The sequence below is a fragment of the Anopheles darlingi genome, chromosome 3, assembly GCF_943734745.1.
Source record: "Anopheles darlingi chromosome 3, idAnoDarlMG_H_01, whole genome shotgun sequence".
In the NCBI taxonomy this organism is placed as follows: domain Eukaryota; kingdom Metazoa; phylum Arthropoda; class Insecta; order Diptera; family Culicidae; genus Anopheles; species Anopheles darlingi.
In genome coordinates, this window is record NC_064875.1 from 14802017 (window position 1) to 14816516 (window position 14500).

Genomic DNA, 14500 nt, shown 5'->3' on the forward strand with positions numbered 1-14500 from the left:
CCCAACCCACAACAAAACAGTTTGTTGGGTTTGTGGGTGAGAAAGGAATCTCACTCGTCTGCATCGCAATGGGTCGCACATTTGCATATCCGCTGAAGTTGCCACGGATAGTTAAAACAGCCAAATCGTACTCCGTAACCCCCCTACGGTACTGCGGGTGAATTTCAACCTTGGAAACGTCAAAAGTGAATCCCTCCTTATCTTTGTAATTACTTCCCGCACGGACGGTAATCTGGTGAATAAAGTAAAAGTCGGGCGATTGAGAATCAGCTGATGTTAGCCTCTTACCTTCCTTCATTTGCGATTCGTTTTCTTCATTTACCGATTGAATTGGTATCGCGTATGCGCTTTGATCCACCGAAGATGGCACAGTGAGGACTTGGGTGTTGCTTACAATCGTGCTGGTGCTGTAATAAACTTTATTGCCAAAATAGATGCTTGGCTCCAAAGCTACTGCTACCGTTACTACGTACGGATAGTTTGCGATAGATACCGTGGTTCCTCCGACCATGCGACCAGCCCGTTTAGTGTCTAGCAACTTGGTGCCATCTTGGTAGAGGTCATCAGAGAATTCTGCATCATTTCCAGGCTCGGTGCCCTCATCGTCTTGGGCGTTGGTAAAATATGCACAGAATAGGGATGCCAACAAGATCAGCTTCACACTTTGTTTCATTCTTGAAACCACTGGATACTTTGAAGAGCAACTGATTGATAAGACCAAAATCGACCACCATTTTATATCCCAATCGGGCATCTGGTTTCAGCTTCCCTGTCTATCTCAATACGGCTCTAGACCTTAGATAGTGAGGCTAGAAGTGGATGTGTTGCCAATTTCTCAGAATTTTGTAACTATCTGCGTAAGTTTCCATACTTCGAATACGTAAGATGGATAGCTGTTTTGCAGTTGTTCAAACACCTTAACCCCAAGCAGACCAAAGAAACAGAATCTGCTATGGAAATATTTCTAAGAATTTACGCAGACAGCCTAGGGCAGGGGTCTTATACGTCCGCCAAGTAAAGTTGAACGTAATTTTATATGAAAAAAACACTTTTTTGTACATTACAATGCTGAGTGGCTGTTATTTTCCATTGCGACCCGAATACTAAAATGAGTTAGAGGCCTCTGGCCTAGGGGATTATGTGTTGGTTTCCGCTCCCAATGCACGGGAATTGGCAGCTTTTTTTGTCCAAGCTCAAATCTCCGAGAACACCCTACAGCTGAACAATTGTGGCCACCGCACGCCCAGCGACGGAAACAAAACCAATTCCAAACCCCAACTCGTGGCGTATGGGGCGAGCAAACAAACTGATCCAGCGATACTTTGGAACACGAATGGAGCGAGTAAGTTTGAATCAGTATCACAAGTGATATTTACAGGAGAATAGAATTACTTATGATAATCAAAATCGATTGATTTCTTTATTTAATTTATTTTACTTGTTTTCGGAATGTTCCATTTAGATGTTACACGAATATTCTATTAAAAAACGCTTACAAAAACTAAAACACAACAAATCATACACATTGTAAATCAGGTTCGCAACAACGGAAACACTGGCGTGCTTCCGCGCATTGGCAAAATCTCCTACAGACCCTCCTCCCTCGACACCAGGTTCGTTCGCTGCTGCTCCCTGCTGCACGTGAAAGCGAGCGCCATTGTATAGATTGAACGACACGGACAAACAGATACGGCGATAAATGGATGGATGCGTGGCTAACAGAAGCATCCATGACTACAGCATACGGTAGGTACGAATTAGAACGAAATTCTTACACCTATCAATACACCTTTCGAGACTCGACAGCTACGTACACTCTTTCGTTCGAGTAAAACATCGATTATTTGCCGCTGATCTGAGCACACAGAATAAAGGACAGAGTCTAATGCGTAATGAGATAGATGAGAAAACTCTCATACCTTCGCGAACGGGTTCACAACAGTCGCTTCGATCATATATATCCTATAGCGAATTCAAATGTAGTGGACATTTGCCACCGACGGTCGCATTTTCGAGTTATTCTTTAGCTTATCATAGTATAATCCATATATTGCAACAACGTCACATGGAGAGGGATACATCGCATATTCGGTTCGCTCTAATAATACTTTCTTTTCTCGCGTTTTGTTGCATGATTTCTCCCTTCGGTATTCATGAGCCGCCATTCTAATCAGTCTCCCTGATTGTTCGCGACACTAGCCCTTAATATAGCCGATCCTACGGTATGTCGACTTCACTGGCATCATAGTTTTTACGTTTGGCTGATGGCTTTTATGTATTCACTGTTCTGTCCGCTATAATAACCCATCATAATTCAAAAGACATCTTTCGAGAGAGCCTCCCATCAATAATCACTCATAATCTTTCAAACCGTCGGGCCATTATCCCCCTTCCCCTTAGTTGAATGGGCGTAAGAGATTTTCAATTTGGCATGCCACCGTATACATACATACGGAACGTAAGTTATCGTCCTAAGCATAGTACCATCAACGGTATTGCTCCATAAAAGGGAGACGACCAAGCCACCTCTCGACCTCAGTTAACGCGACCGAGGCACTCGCACGCACTCATCTATGCTATGTTTTGTAAAAAGTATGAGGAAAAAATTTCATTAAATCACCCTAAACTAGCATTTGGTTTTGGTTTGTTGTTTGTTCGTTTGTTTGATAATATCCTTTTTCGGATTCTGCTTCCTGCCTTCTTGCATTTACGTACGTTTTCTAACTAAACGATGAGCGACTCAATACTCAACTCGCTATCGTGACGCGGTCGTTGCCAGCACCGCAAGGGGCAAACAACAACAACGAGAATAAGTGAACACGAATGGAACTGAAAAACATCGAAAAACGAATGCAGATTTAAGCGTCGATGACTTAAGGTACAGAATGAAGCGAAAGAAGAACGATGTGGCGATATCGATGTTACTTTGTACCGGGGGCTTTAGAATCATATCCGGGGCGGTTTGAAGTGTGCAGTTCCTCCTCCAGCACCGCCACCGGCACAACCCCCCGAATGATGATGCGGGTGGTGGTGATGATGATGATGATGATGATGTTGCTGCTGCTGCTGGTGATTATGATGCTGCTGCTGATGATGATGATGATGATGATGCTGTGATAGATGATGGTACGGATGGTGACCCTGTGGTCCACCGTCCTCTGCCATTGGCCAATCTCCGTCGCTATCGAGCACCTGCCGATCGTTCACACACACCGACACGATGCTCCGGCGTCCGATCGGTAATCCTGCCGTCACTCCATCATTATGCGTACCAGCTACAACGGATTCATCACCAGTGCCATCCACTAACGACATCGAGCCGATAGTACGGCCGGTGCTGTTGTTGCCGATGTTATTCTGTTTCGTTAGCAGCTTCTTCTCGTCCAACGATTTCGAGGCGTACTCGTGCCAGACGCGGGGCGAGTGCATGAGGTTGTAACCAACCGCTGCCGGTGACACCGTACCGGATACCGAAGTGGAAGTCGTCATCGTCAGTGCGGTCGTTGCGGACGTTTGCTCGAACGATACGGCACGCTGTTTGCGTATCCGGCCACCGGCAACGGCAGGTCCGGCTGGACCTGCTGCTATCATCCCGGTGGCTACCGCTAGCGCATTGTTGATCACGGTAGGATCTACCCCGACGCCACCTGCTACGCCAACAGTCCCACCTCCTGCGGCAGTTCCAGTGCTGCTGGTACCTGTTGCCGTACCTTTGGCCTTGTTGCGAAAGCTATTTGAGCGTGAAGCACCATTTTCCTTGTTGCGCCTTGAGGACGATCGGTGTAGATGGCCGTGGCGGGAGCCTCCGCGACGACTTGGTCGCTTAGCCGATTGATGGACCGACTCGGCCGACGCACTCAAACCGACGTTTCCCACTAATGTCGATGCGCGGCATCATTTTTCGATGGTTTTATATCACAGCAGGGCACGGAACACACAATTCGCGTGGTACAAAGGGAACGGGACAAGGAGCAAAAAGATGATGGTTGGGTTGTTGTAGTTTTTTTTTTAATTTTATCACGAAAAAAAGCGAAACAAGAGCGAGAGGAAGATACAAGAAAAGAGAAGTTATGTTTTAGGACAGTGTTCTCCAACCATATGGATTCAACTGTTGCTCACAAACGCGTACGCGCATATTGATGATTCAGTGATAAATGGTATACTATATATTTATGAGATGATGATATGGCACAAAATGAAATATACAAAAAGTATACCAACATATAGCAAAACTGGTTTGGATTATGGATCGAAATTATGCCTCGCTACCTTTATCAAAAAAGTTGCCGGAATCTTCCGTATCATACTGTAGTAAAAACGAAGATGCAAACGGAAATGCAAGCAAAAACAAACAAACTTTAATGCAGAGAAATACAGAGAAAAGTTAAAAACAAACCAAATGTGAAAAAAAAACATTAACATTAGAATGATAGCATAACAAAACATATTGTTACTTAAAGTTCTTGCAAACTAACCAAAAACAACCACCTTGGTAACAACAGTACACCTTTGGCAAATAAACGGAATCCAAATTGTTTAAGAATTTGCGAAAAACGGAATAAGAAAACACACAAAATCAAACACAACTGAACGCAACAGAAACCAAAAACAACCGGAGCAATTCAAAAGGCGCATTGATCGTGCAGCTCGACCCCCTGGGCAGATCCTTTCATTCGGGTAACATAATCAGGACATAAGAAGCTATCATATAATAAATAAATGAAGATAGCATGTATGTGTGTGCGTGTTTTGTATGTTTCGAAAGATGCATCCAGGTTATCGTAATACTTGTATAAATATCCGCACGAGACAGTAGGGAGCCACAAGATGTAGCACCAGTACGGTAAGCAACAGTAAGATGATGCTCGGTACTATAAGGAATTAATAAACGCAACACAGCCACGCAATGAACCATCAAGTACAACAACCATTCAAGTTCCACGATAAAAAAAACATTCCAAGTTACCAACGGAAGACGGAGAACGAAAATGGAAAGAAAAGAAAAAGAAAACACACACCCGTTAATAAAGTAGATAAGAATATGTCAATAAAGTTCTTCAAGAAAGAACCGTCCTTGTTCGTCCAATAGTCGTAATGTATCAGAGCGGAAAGCGGTGTTCTTAGACGAGTTCAAGTTGGTAGAGTCGAGGATAAAAAAAACAGTAACAGTACGTAAACTGATGAATAAATCGTATTGATTGAAGTTGAGTGTGCGGTTCGGTGATAGCGAATATTGAACAGATGAACGAAGGAATCTTCAAGGAAGCATTAGTAGTAATAGCAGAGGAAACATAGTACTAGTAGTAGTAGTAGTAAAAATAATAGTAGGTGTTGTAGGTGGAGCAGTAGTAGTAGTACTATATTTATCGTTATTTAGGAGCCAAATTCCATAGGCGATTAGGGGTATCTTTGGATCAAAACGTAATGGGAAAGTTAAGGTGGTCACGCAATCAACCCAATATTGATCTTTCTTCTAGGTCGGCTTTAACGAACATAAGAATCTAACTACAGATCAAAACAAACTCTTGGTATTTCTGTTTTCTCCAAATGGTTTAATATAGGAACTAATTCATTTATTCACATTGCCACTCTGTTTTCTGTAACGTCATGGTAAAGTAATTTAACTCTAATAGTAACTCGTACATCTTTCCCACTCCGATGACTTGACGATATTTTACGCACAAAGTTCAACAAGAGTCATACGATCAAATACGATACGAAATGTGTTGTAACATTAGAAAGATAGAAGTTTTCCAAAATTCGGTCTTTTGCTAGACAGTGGTAACTTCATTCTTACATTTAAAAGTGACCAGCAATGGTAAACACATTGCTGCAAAAGCGGTAAGTTTGATCATTCCCGTTCTAAGCCGAACGATTTGGCTGTATTAGTATCGCTTCGATCGAATGCGATGTAATCCGCAATTACCTGCCGTGTAATAGCCGCAAACATTATCAGTATATCGTAAATATTTTCTGTCTTAAACTGGAAAATTCGTCTAGATGCCAGAGAGCCTTGCGTCATTAAATATAGAAATTAATCGCAAACATACAACTCATAGTTAAAAACAGAAAAAAATTAATATAGTATGTAGTTTAAAAAATAATACTAACAACACCATCACTCATTAGCATACGATCCACAAACGCACACACACACACACACACACTCCGATGAGCCAAAAAGGATTCACTAGGAATCTGACAAACAATCCACATTCTGCGCGACCTAGAAAAGGAAATCCAACACGGAAAACACGATGGTGGACAGATTACTCTGCCGTGCGATTGAGCTGGTGGAGCTTCCGTTTCTCAGTGTCACCGAGCTATTGCTACGGTTACGGCCGATGGCAGATGGACGAGATTGTTTGTCAGACTCCGCGTTCCGCGATAAGGATGCATTAGCATTAGCACTCGGAATGTTAGATGGAGACACATCTGAGGGAGGCATCTCTGCGGATGAAAGGGCGTAATGGTTGGACGGATTTCTTGATGACCGGTTCATAGCCCTTCGTTCATCGACTGAGACCGTGGTAGTAAGCGGTCGACTACTAACACCTTCACCACCACTTCCAGCAATATCTCTGACATTCCTGTTGGTGGCGTTAGTGGCGGTTTTCGGTCGACAGCAATCATCGTTCGCCGCTGGAAGAAAGGACCCCGAGGACACGATCTGATCGTACGAATTACGACGAAGCAGAGCACGCCGACGACGTCGACGACGATTTTCGGCACGCTGATCGAAATGATGGCCCTGCGAGATGGCAAAATCATGCTCATCTCCATCGAGTTCATCGTTCCCTTCGCTCGTGCTATGGCTCCGATCGGAGTAATACTCAGTGATCGCATCCTGCGCGGAGTCCTTTGAGTACGCTTCCACCACGGACCGTCGATGAACAGAGGCATGTTCCGTAACAATAGGTTCGTTAGGGTGCGGCATTGATGATCTATTATCGCTACACGTGCTGTGTTGTGGCTGAGAGGATAGCATTCCTAACTCCTGTTCGGATTTTGGTGAACGCTGCACCACAGGTTTATCGCAAGGATGAAGATTAGCAGTAGAGCGATGGTAATTCTCATCTCCGTGATTATGATGATGTTGATGATGATGATTAGAGTGAAGGTTGCTGTATTGCGTGTGGCTCTGTTGTTGGCGGTCTTGGTTAACATCAACGACAACAACAACGAGATCGTTTAGATTATCTATACTACCATAGGTACCGATTATTCCGTGAGGATGATGGCCCACGGTGCCCGGAATCGGCGTCGACGTGACAATTGGTGGATGGATCAACGAGTTGGTACCGCCAACGCCTCCTCTGCCGCCATCGTGACACAGCTCCAGTGAACTTCCTCGTGCTCCCAGAAACCATTCCGATCGTGTCCGCATTCTTGCTGCTTGTCGTTCGTGTACCTACGCCGATCGCACCGCAAGGATACATTTTGTCGTCCGAACGATGATCATACGCGGTGCAGGATATTTGTTTTTTTTTTTTAATTGCAAATACCAAGGGTAAAGATGACGCATCATACACAAAAGTGGAACGGAGAGTTATCCAACGTTCAGAATCATAGCACAACGTGAATTAGATGTGACCGGTGTCGAGGAAAACACCGTGTGGGGTCCACGGAACGGACGAGGCAAGGGGAATGCATTATAAAAGAAAAAGAAGAAAATGGAGCACGGTTGAAAATGGAGCACGGTTCCGGGTTTGCAGCATTAGTTACGTTCGTTTGTAAAACTAGATGGTGGTTATTACTGACACAACTCCAATTTGGTACATAACAAACCGAAATCAATAACTGCTCTCCAGTAAGGGAGCTGTTCAAAATCAACAATTAACAGTAAACATAAGCTGTAATTCATCCAATTGCTAAAGTTATTGCTTTATCGCGAAATCTAATCTACGGTGCTGGCTCCATCCATTCTTACGTTTACCACGTTCTCTTATTGGGCAGTTAGTGAAAGCTGTACATTCCGCTTACTGCAGAATGCAAATTAACATTCAACAGCCAGTAAGAAGTTAGTTAATCTATACGGTGGTCTATACGGTATATATAATGGTTAAACCCATTAAAGGTGAAACGTTTCTTAGACATCTGTATTTTCTCCCCCCTTATCATGCAAAACGGAACTTCATTTTCGTCTTGATTGCTTCAAAATGGGAAAAAACTTGCCAGTCTTTCAGTTTTCCGATCCTGTCATGACGGAAAAGCAAACGAAAAGTGATATGTTGACATTTCTGACAGTGCAACTACAATTTAAGGTTTAAAAACGGAAAACTATGGAGATTAGAATGCAAATTTGCAATCATTTTCCAGTCCATCAAAACACCATCAATATTCCATATCTACTATTAAAGCGTACATAATAAAATAAAAACTCCGCAATAATCTATGCAAAAACTAAATAGCCAATTACTAGCACTATGTTTAAAATAAAAGATTAATCATTATTAGACGATTTGCGCACAAGCGGCTGATTTAACCTATAAATATACCATTAAAATAGCATTTTAAATCATTCCACTTATTTACTGATCTTCCCGGAAAAAAAACCAAACAACTAATTTACTAATTGTGTGCTATGTGTAATGATGTGATTTAAAAAAAATATTGTACTACAATGAATAGAGAAATGATTTATTTAATTTTCCAAATCAGTTATCTGTTAATTCTTATTTTCTAAATGAGTTCAATTTGGTAGATAGCTTTAGTCACTAGTACGTGTACCTCGCTCTGTTCGTTTAATTACATCTTACATCTCACGTGTTCCACGGGTACGTGTTGTTGTGCTTGTATTACTGTGTATCTAATGGAAAGTGTTTATACGTGGTTATGTTAGTTGATCATCTGTTGTTGCATATTACTGGGTATTTGTGTGTGTATCAATCATTGAGTCGTGACAAATTAAGTAGCAAAACACCTCTCATCCTCGGGCTAATAGGCAAAAAATCTCCACGGAACAAGCCAACTGTTACCATTTACTAACGTTAAAAGAGGAGAGAATCGGATTACAATAATTCGGGGTGATATAACCTACAAAATAAAACAGCTAACGATATTGCATTTGAGTTGGAATGCTCTTTGCAAGTATCATACATTACACGTTTACCATACGCAACTCATCTATACAAGCTAACCAAATAGTTTTGTTTGTAAAACAATCGCTAGATACTGCTGCTGTATGAGGTACTTTCAACAAAATCCATATCTAAAGCATGGATTCTACTAGTTCACCTGCTGTAACTACGCACTAATTCTGCCTTCAATATTTTACTCTTTCTTGCAACTCTTGCACAGTTCAAAACAAACCCCTTCTATACCGATATACGGTAACGGAAACTATCTGAATTTGATCAGCAGGTAAGACTATACCAACTAAGGATTAACATGTGCGCCCGACCAGTCATTAAAAACGGGGCCCATGACGATTCATATATTTACAGGGCTATGAAATTCAGCAAAGGTACATTCAAGCAGGGTGTTATTAAGCTATCATTTCAAAATAGCAACCAAGTAAGTGGTAGTAAGTGGCAAGGGCCATCGAGAAATTCTTTGCAGCAATCCATTTATCTTACGCAACCTTAAGTAATATCTTCGGCGTCGAGCAAAAATCAGAGAGCAAAGGACTACAGCAGCCCTGGTGCATGGTTGGTGCATTCTTTGTGTTAAGGTGTCTTAGTGCAGAGATGGGTAAAATAGACTTAATCGCAGCCTACGCCGTTTCCGATCATTGACTACTCAGCCAAAGAGATTGTTCTGTGTGAGCTGGTGTAATATGTATCATTATTATGTTATCCAGTTGGGTTATTAATGTTGAAAGCAAAATTCTATCTCGGCACTAAACGAAAGGATAAGCCGCACAAAATGGTCAATGCAAGCACCCAGCTGAGAACGGATACACATTTGCGTAAAGGATACGCGTATCACACGCGCGCGCGCGCACACACACGAACACACAAACATACCGATAGACATACTACATGATAAGCAGTTCGTCCCTCACCTGAGGCAAGTAGGAAAGACTCTTGGTACTTTCCGCGTACCGATTGACGGCCTGCAGTTCGTCCAGCGTCATGTGATGCTGGGAACCGGACCGGGTGGTCGACGACGACGAATGAGATGACGAGGAGCAGCTGGTCTTTTGCACATTAAATATACCCGGACCTTCAAGCGACACCGAAAGCCGAGCGCACGATTCAAGCAGTGAGTGCTCTGGAATGATGCCGAGTGATACAGCCGAGTTACCTACGTTCGGACCGCCCGTCGTCAGTAGGGCCGGGGTCGAATGTGATTCTTCCTGGGCGACTGCACATTGTCATTGCGATCGCAGTTTAGTTTCAGACCGCAGTGCACGGTGCGGAACGGTGTACAGTCGCGCGAGCAGATGTAGCATGAAACAAGAGCAGATTGTGAGGATTAGATTATTTGCAATTATTGTGGACACTGATAACAGTAATATCGATTCGATTCCATCCGAGCCCGATACAGAACTGTCTAACCAAACACAATTGAATTGATAATTGCTTTGTTACACCATTTTCCAATCAAAATCGTTTGGTTAGGGACAGTTAGGATCGGCTCCGTATAATCAGAAATAACACCAGAAAACATACTTAGACCCCATCGTTCGCACTCGCACTGCAGCCAGGTTTTCTCGGTCTGTAAAGCTAATTTTACTGCAGTATAGGACGCGCATGATCCACACCACCCATGCGCGATCGTTTATCATCATCATCATCCGCAGAGGCAGCAGTAGCAACAGGAGCAGGAGAAGCGGCAGCAGTAGCATCAGCAACAAGGAAGGATCAATGTGTGTTGTACGGTTTTTGTTTGGAGTGTTTGACGATCGCATATGGCAACCCCAGAAGATATCACAAATTCACACGAGAGGTTCAGAATAGACAAACGCAAACACACACACACGCACCACGAGAATTCACAAGTTGGTAGATTATTGCATTAGGTGATTTTCATGTCCACAGCGCGAAGAACGTGACAAGCAAAGCGGCAGTTGCAATTGATACAGATATTGGATTTAAAAAACCACACCAAACACATCAGGGAGCACACACGGTAAGCGAGCGAGAAAAGGTGATAAAAGAGAAGAAATGAAAAATCGTAATTAGTGTCGCGGCTGTGAAGTGCACGCAGATCAGTTGTATAGACGAGTGATACACCATATGTGATCGATAGTGATGATGGTCGGTAAGAGTTGGTTGGTAGCTTTGCTGCATTTTTTTCATTTTTAGTATTTTTTCAAACTAAATGTGACATTGTCTTCTCTTTTCCTTTTCCGTTACCTTCTTCATCTCCAACAAAACAATCAACGCACACAAACCACACCAACCCTTAAACAAACACAAAAATCACTACAAATCGCATCGTTGAGAACTGCTTTCTCCGGTGGTGGGGAGCTACCGTTCTCAAAGCGAGATATTATTAGATAGAAAAGAAAAATCATCCAACCAAACCACGACACGGAAAGATGCATCTCAACAGATGCGCTTGTTTCGGTGCGCTTGAAACGGGTGGTTGTCAACGATTTGCATTGGATTATTTTCAAAACAAAAAAAAAACAATCAAAAAATTTGACGAAACTCATCCACACCGTTGGTGAGCGCTACTTACATGCATAGTTCTGTTGTGCTGTTTTGCCGCGTGGCGGCGGTGGATAGCGGAAGGAGCAGATCCACTCGTCTTGTACTCTCAGGACGCGCCCGGTCACGCGCACATAATACTCGTAGTTGACGCGGCCAAAGAGATCGCAGGCGGTAAATTGTTCTATCATTTGTTTCATTATTTTCGTCGCTACCTGCAAAAAGGGGAGATATGGCAGAGCATATTAGCGGTTCGGTTTGGAGAAACCACACGACAGGATTACACTAAAATTGGAAGGACTTTCAATCAGGGAAACAGGTAACAGATGGGTCGAATTCCAAGAAGCCCTCGGAATGCCTACACACATAGATACCGTTGTATTTGTGGGGTATAGGGTGTGCGCCGAAATTTTTCATGGCAGTCTCATACCGCATATCGAGCATCAACAACATTGATAACAACTAGTATTTAAATGGTTTTTTACGATGTTTACGAGAATAGTAGACATAGAAACCGACTGCGAGCTACAGTCTTACAGTACACATCTCCAATATATCCCGGCATACAAGGCGTGTTCTACCACAACGAGAGCATAAAAAGTCGCAGCATAGTAGCAAATGACGTATGAGAAACCCAGAGACAGAGAAATAGCAGGAGAAGTAAAAAAGAGAAAAACAGAGGGTAAAAGTGAGAGAGTGTGAGCGACAGACAGAATAGTGGATCGACGGAACAGGAAGCAATGTGGCAAGTGACACGAGGAATAAACTACTAGCTACTAACGTCACACGCATGGTTGCGGTGGCGTACACATCATATCATGTGTGGTTATAATATTTGTTATACGATCACAAAATAGTTATACGCTATCTACATAGGGGAAAGGCTTGAATCCAGCGAGAAGAACACAGAGGAAGGATATCATAGAAATGTCCGGTTGTTTCAGACCCATAGAATAACTACCGAGCATCTTCGGTCTGGTGAAGAGATCGGTAGTCGAGAAGAAGGGTTATCATATAGGGCCCTATTCCGAGTGTCTGTCTTGCAAACGAGACTGCTGTACTACTGCTGAAAAAAACTTAGCAGTCTTTTTGAGCTCTTATGAATGAACTTGTGATTTTTTACAGCCGGATTTCAAAACAAATACTAATACTAACAAATTTTTCACCAACACCACCAAAACCCAACATCCTTCGGTCCAATGGCAACGAGTCTTTCAGTCTCGTTTTCAAGACTCAGAGTCTGGTAGGTTTTAGCAACAGACTCTGAGTCTTGAAAACGAGACTCAAAATGGTAAATTTTTTCGTTTTGGTCGTAGTTGCCATTGGAGCGAAAGATGTTGGTTTTTAGTGGTGTTGGTGATTAATTTGGTAGTATTAGTATTTGTTTTAAAATCCGGCTGTAAAAAATCACAAGTTCATTCATAAGAGCTCAAAAAGACTGCTAAGTTTTTTTCAGCAGTAGTACAGCAGTCTCGTTTGCAAGACAGACACTCGGAATAGGGCCCATAGAGTAATTTACTAGAGAGAAAGATATAGAGATAGAGATACAGCGTAAGATAGTCACAGGTCCAAACTAGCAGTCCGCTACAAGATTGGAAAGGATTGTTCGGAAGATTCATCGATCGTTCCTTGATAAGTAACCAATAAAGTACACTATAGGGAAGCCGTAAATTATGACATGAATAAAGTACGAAACCATAGAGTAATATTCCAATCCTTTGTGCGACATTTAAAGAACCTAAAATCAAAGGAATACATCCGTCCTCAATCTTCTAACCCGATCGCAGAACTAGGAAATGGCAATACTAACGACAGGAATCGAGGATGCGATACAAAGAGAAATTAACGATTCCAGAATGTGTGCTAATAAAACTGAGGAAAAGGGGGGAGGGAAGTAGAGGTAAGAGAGAAAACAGAGGTATGATTGTAATCGTTAACGGACGAAGCGCCAAAACTTACGTGAACTTCCGCCTTTTTTTTTATTGACCGATCAGTACATACGGACGGATGGTTTGAGGATCGGTGGTGTGTTGTCGAATATGTATGCGCGTTCCGTGATTTTTGTTTTTGGATTGTTTGTTTTTTTTTTTCGCATCATTTTTGAACGCCACAACAATCGGAGTAATTTTGGTCCAATTATGATCGTGATCGACCGCAAGCGCAGACAGGACACGATTATCGCACGGCGGACGTACACGCACACGTAATGAAACGTGGATCGAGGAGGGTGCAAAGGGGTTAAAAGGTAGTCAACACGGGAGCGGGGGGTGGAGGTGGGGGGCATATGAAGTTCAAGTTCCATTGATGTGTGTGCGAACGTGGTGTTTGCGTGGAGATAGCGTTTGTTTGATATTGAGGAGGCATTTCCACAATCGTGTTCACGCAGATGGGTGCAGAGATTTGGTGAGGTTTTGGGGGTTGGGGGGCGCAGTTTTTTTTTTGCATATTGGAACAGCGGAGGGAGCGGGGAAGCCATGGGAAAATGTGATGTTGCGACGGGCGGTGGCCAGCGTGGCCGGGCGTGCGTGCGTATGTACACAATCAATCGGTTAATGATCGATCGTTTTCGGTTGTTCGGTTGTCGGACGTTGTGTTGTTTGAGTGGTGGGGTGCGTTTGCGATATTTCGGACCCAAACGGTTCGATCCGCCCGTCGAATGGTTGCACACAATTGCGATTCCGGTCCGGGTCCGGGTTGTTTGTTATTGTTAAATACGCGTGTACGTGTGAGCATTTTTTTGTGTTTTTGTTTTGTTCATTTACCGTGTTCAATCGAGACCATTGAGAATGAGTTGAGGTTATTAGTTAGATGAAAGAAAGAGAACAAGAAACAGAGAGACGACATTGGTTTAGAAAGGTGTTATCACACGCTGGCGGAAGCGGAAATTTTCATCAACTTCT

At 43.0% G+C, this 14500-nt stretch overlaps 1 protein-coding gene across 5 annotated transcripts in view; it reads right to left on the reverse strand.

Annotated features, from left to right (window-relative positions):
* Positions 1–1392: 1392 nt before the first annotated feature.
* Positions 1393–14500, reverse strand: part of LOC125954064 (uncharacterized) — a 34312-nt gene continuing 21204 nt past the window's right edge. Inside the window, exons 4-9 of one of the 5 annotated variants that reach the window (XM_049684056.1) lie at positions 13560–13571; positions 11632–11815; positions 10617–10679; positions 10007–10308; positions 7219–7411; positions 1393–3875 (exon numbers count right to left, since the gene is read on the reverse strand). In XM_049684056.1, coding sequence (XP_049540013.1) covers positions 2947–3875; positions 7219–7411; positions 10007–10308; positions 10617–10679; positions 11632–11815; positions 13560–13571 — 1683 coding nt within the window. In that variant the 3' untranslated portion in view covers positions 1393–2946. Of the gene's footprint in view, positions 3876–4967; positions 7412–10006; positions 10309–10616; positions 10680–11631; positions 11816–13559; positions 13572–14500 lie in introns of those variants that run through there. The other 4 variants (XM_049684054.1, XM_049684057.1, XM_049684055.1 and 1 more) reach the window with 4 other exon arrangements.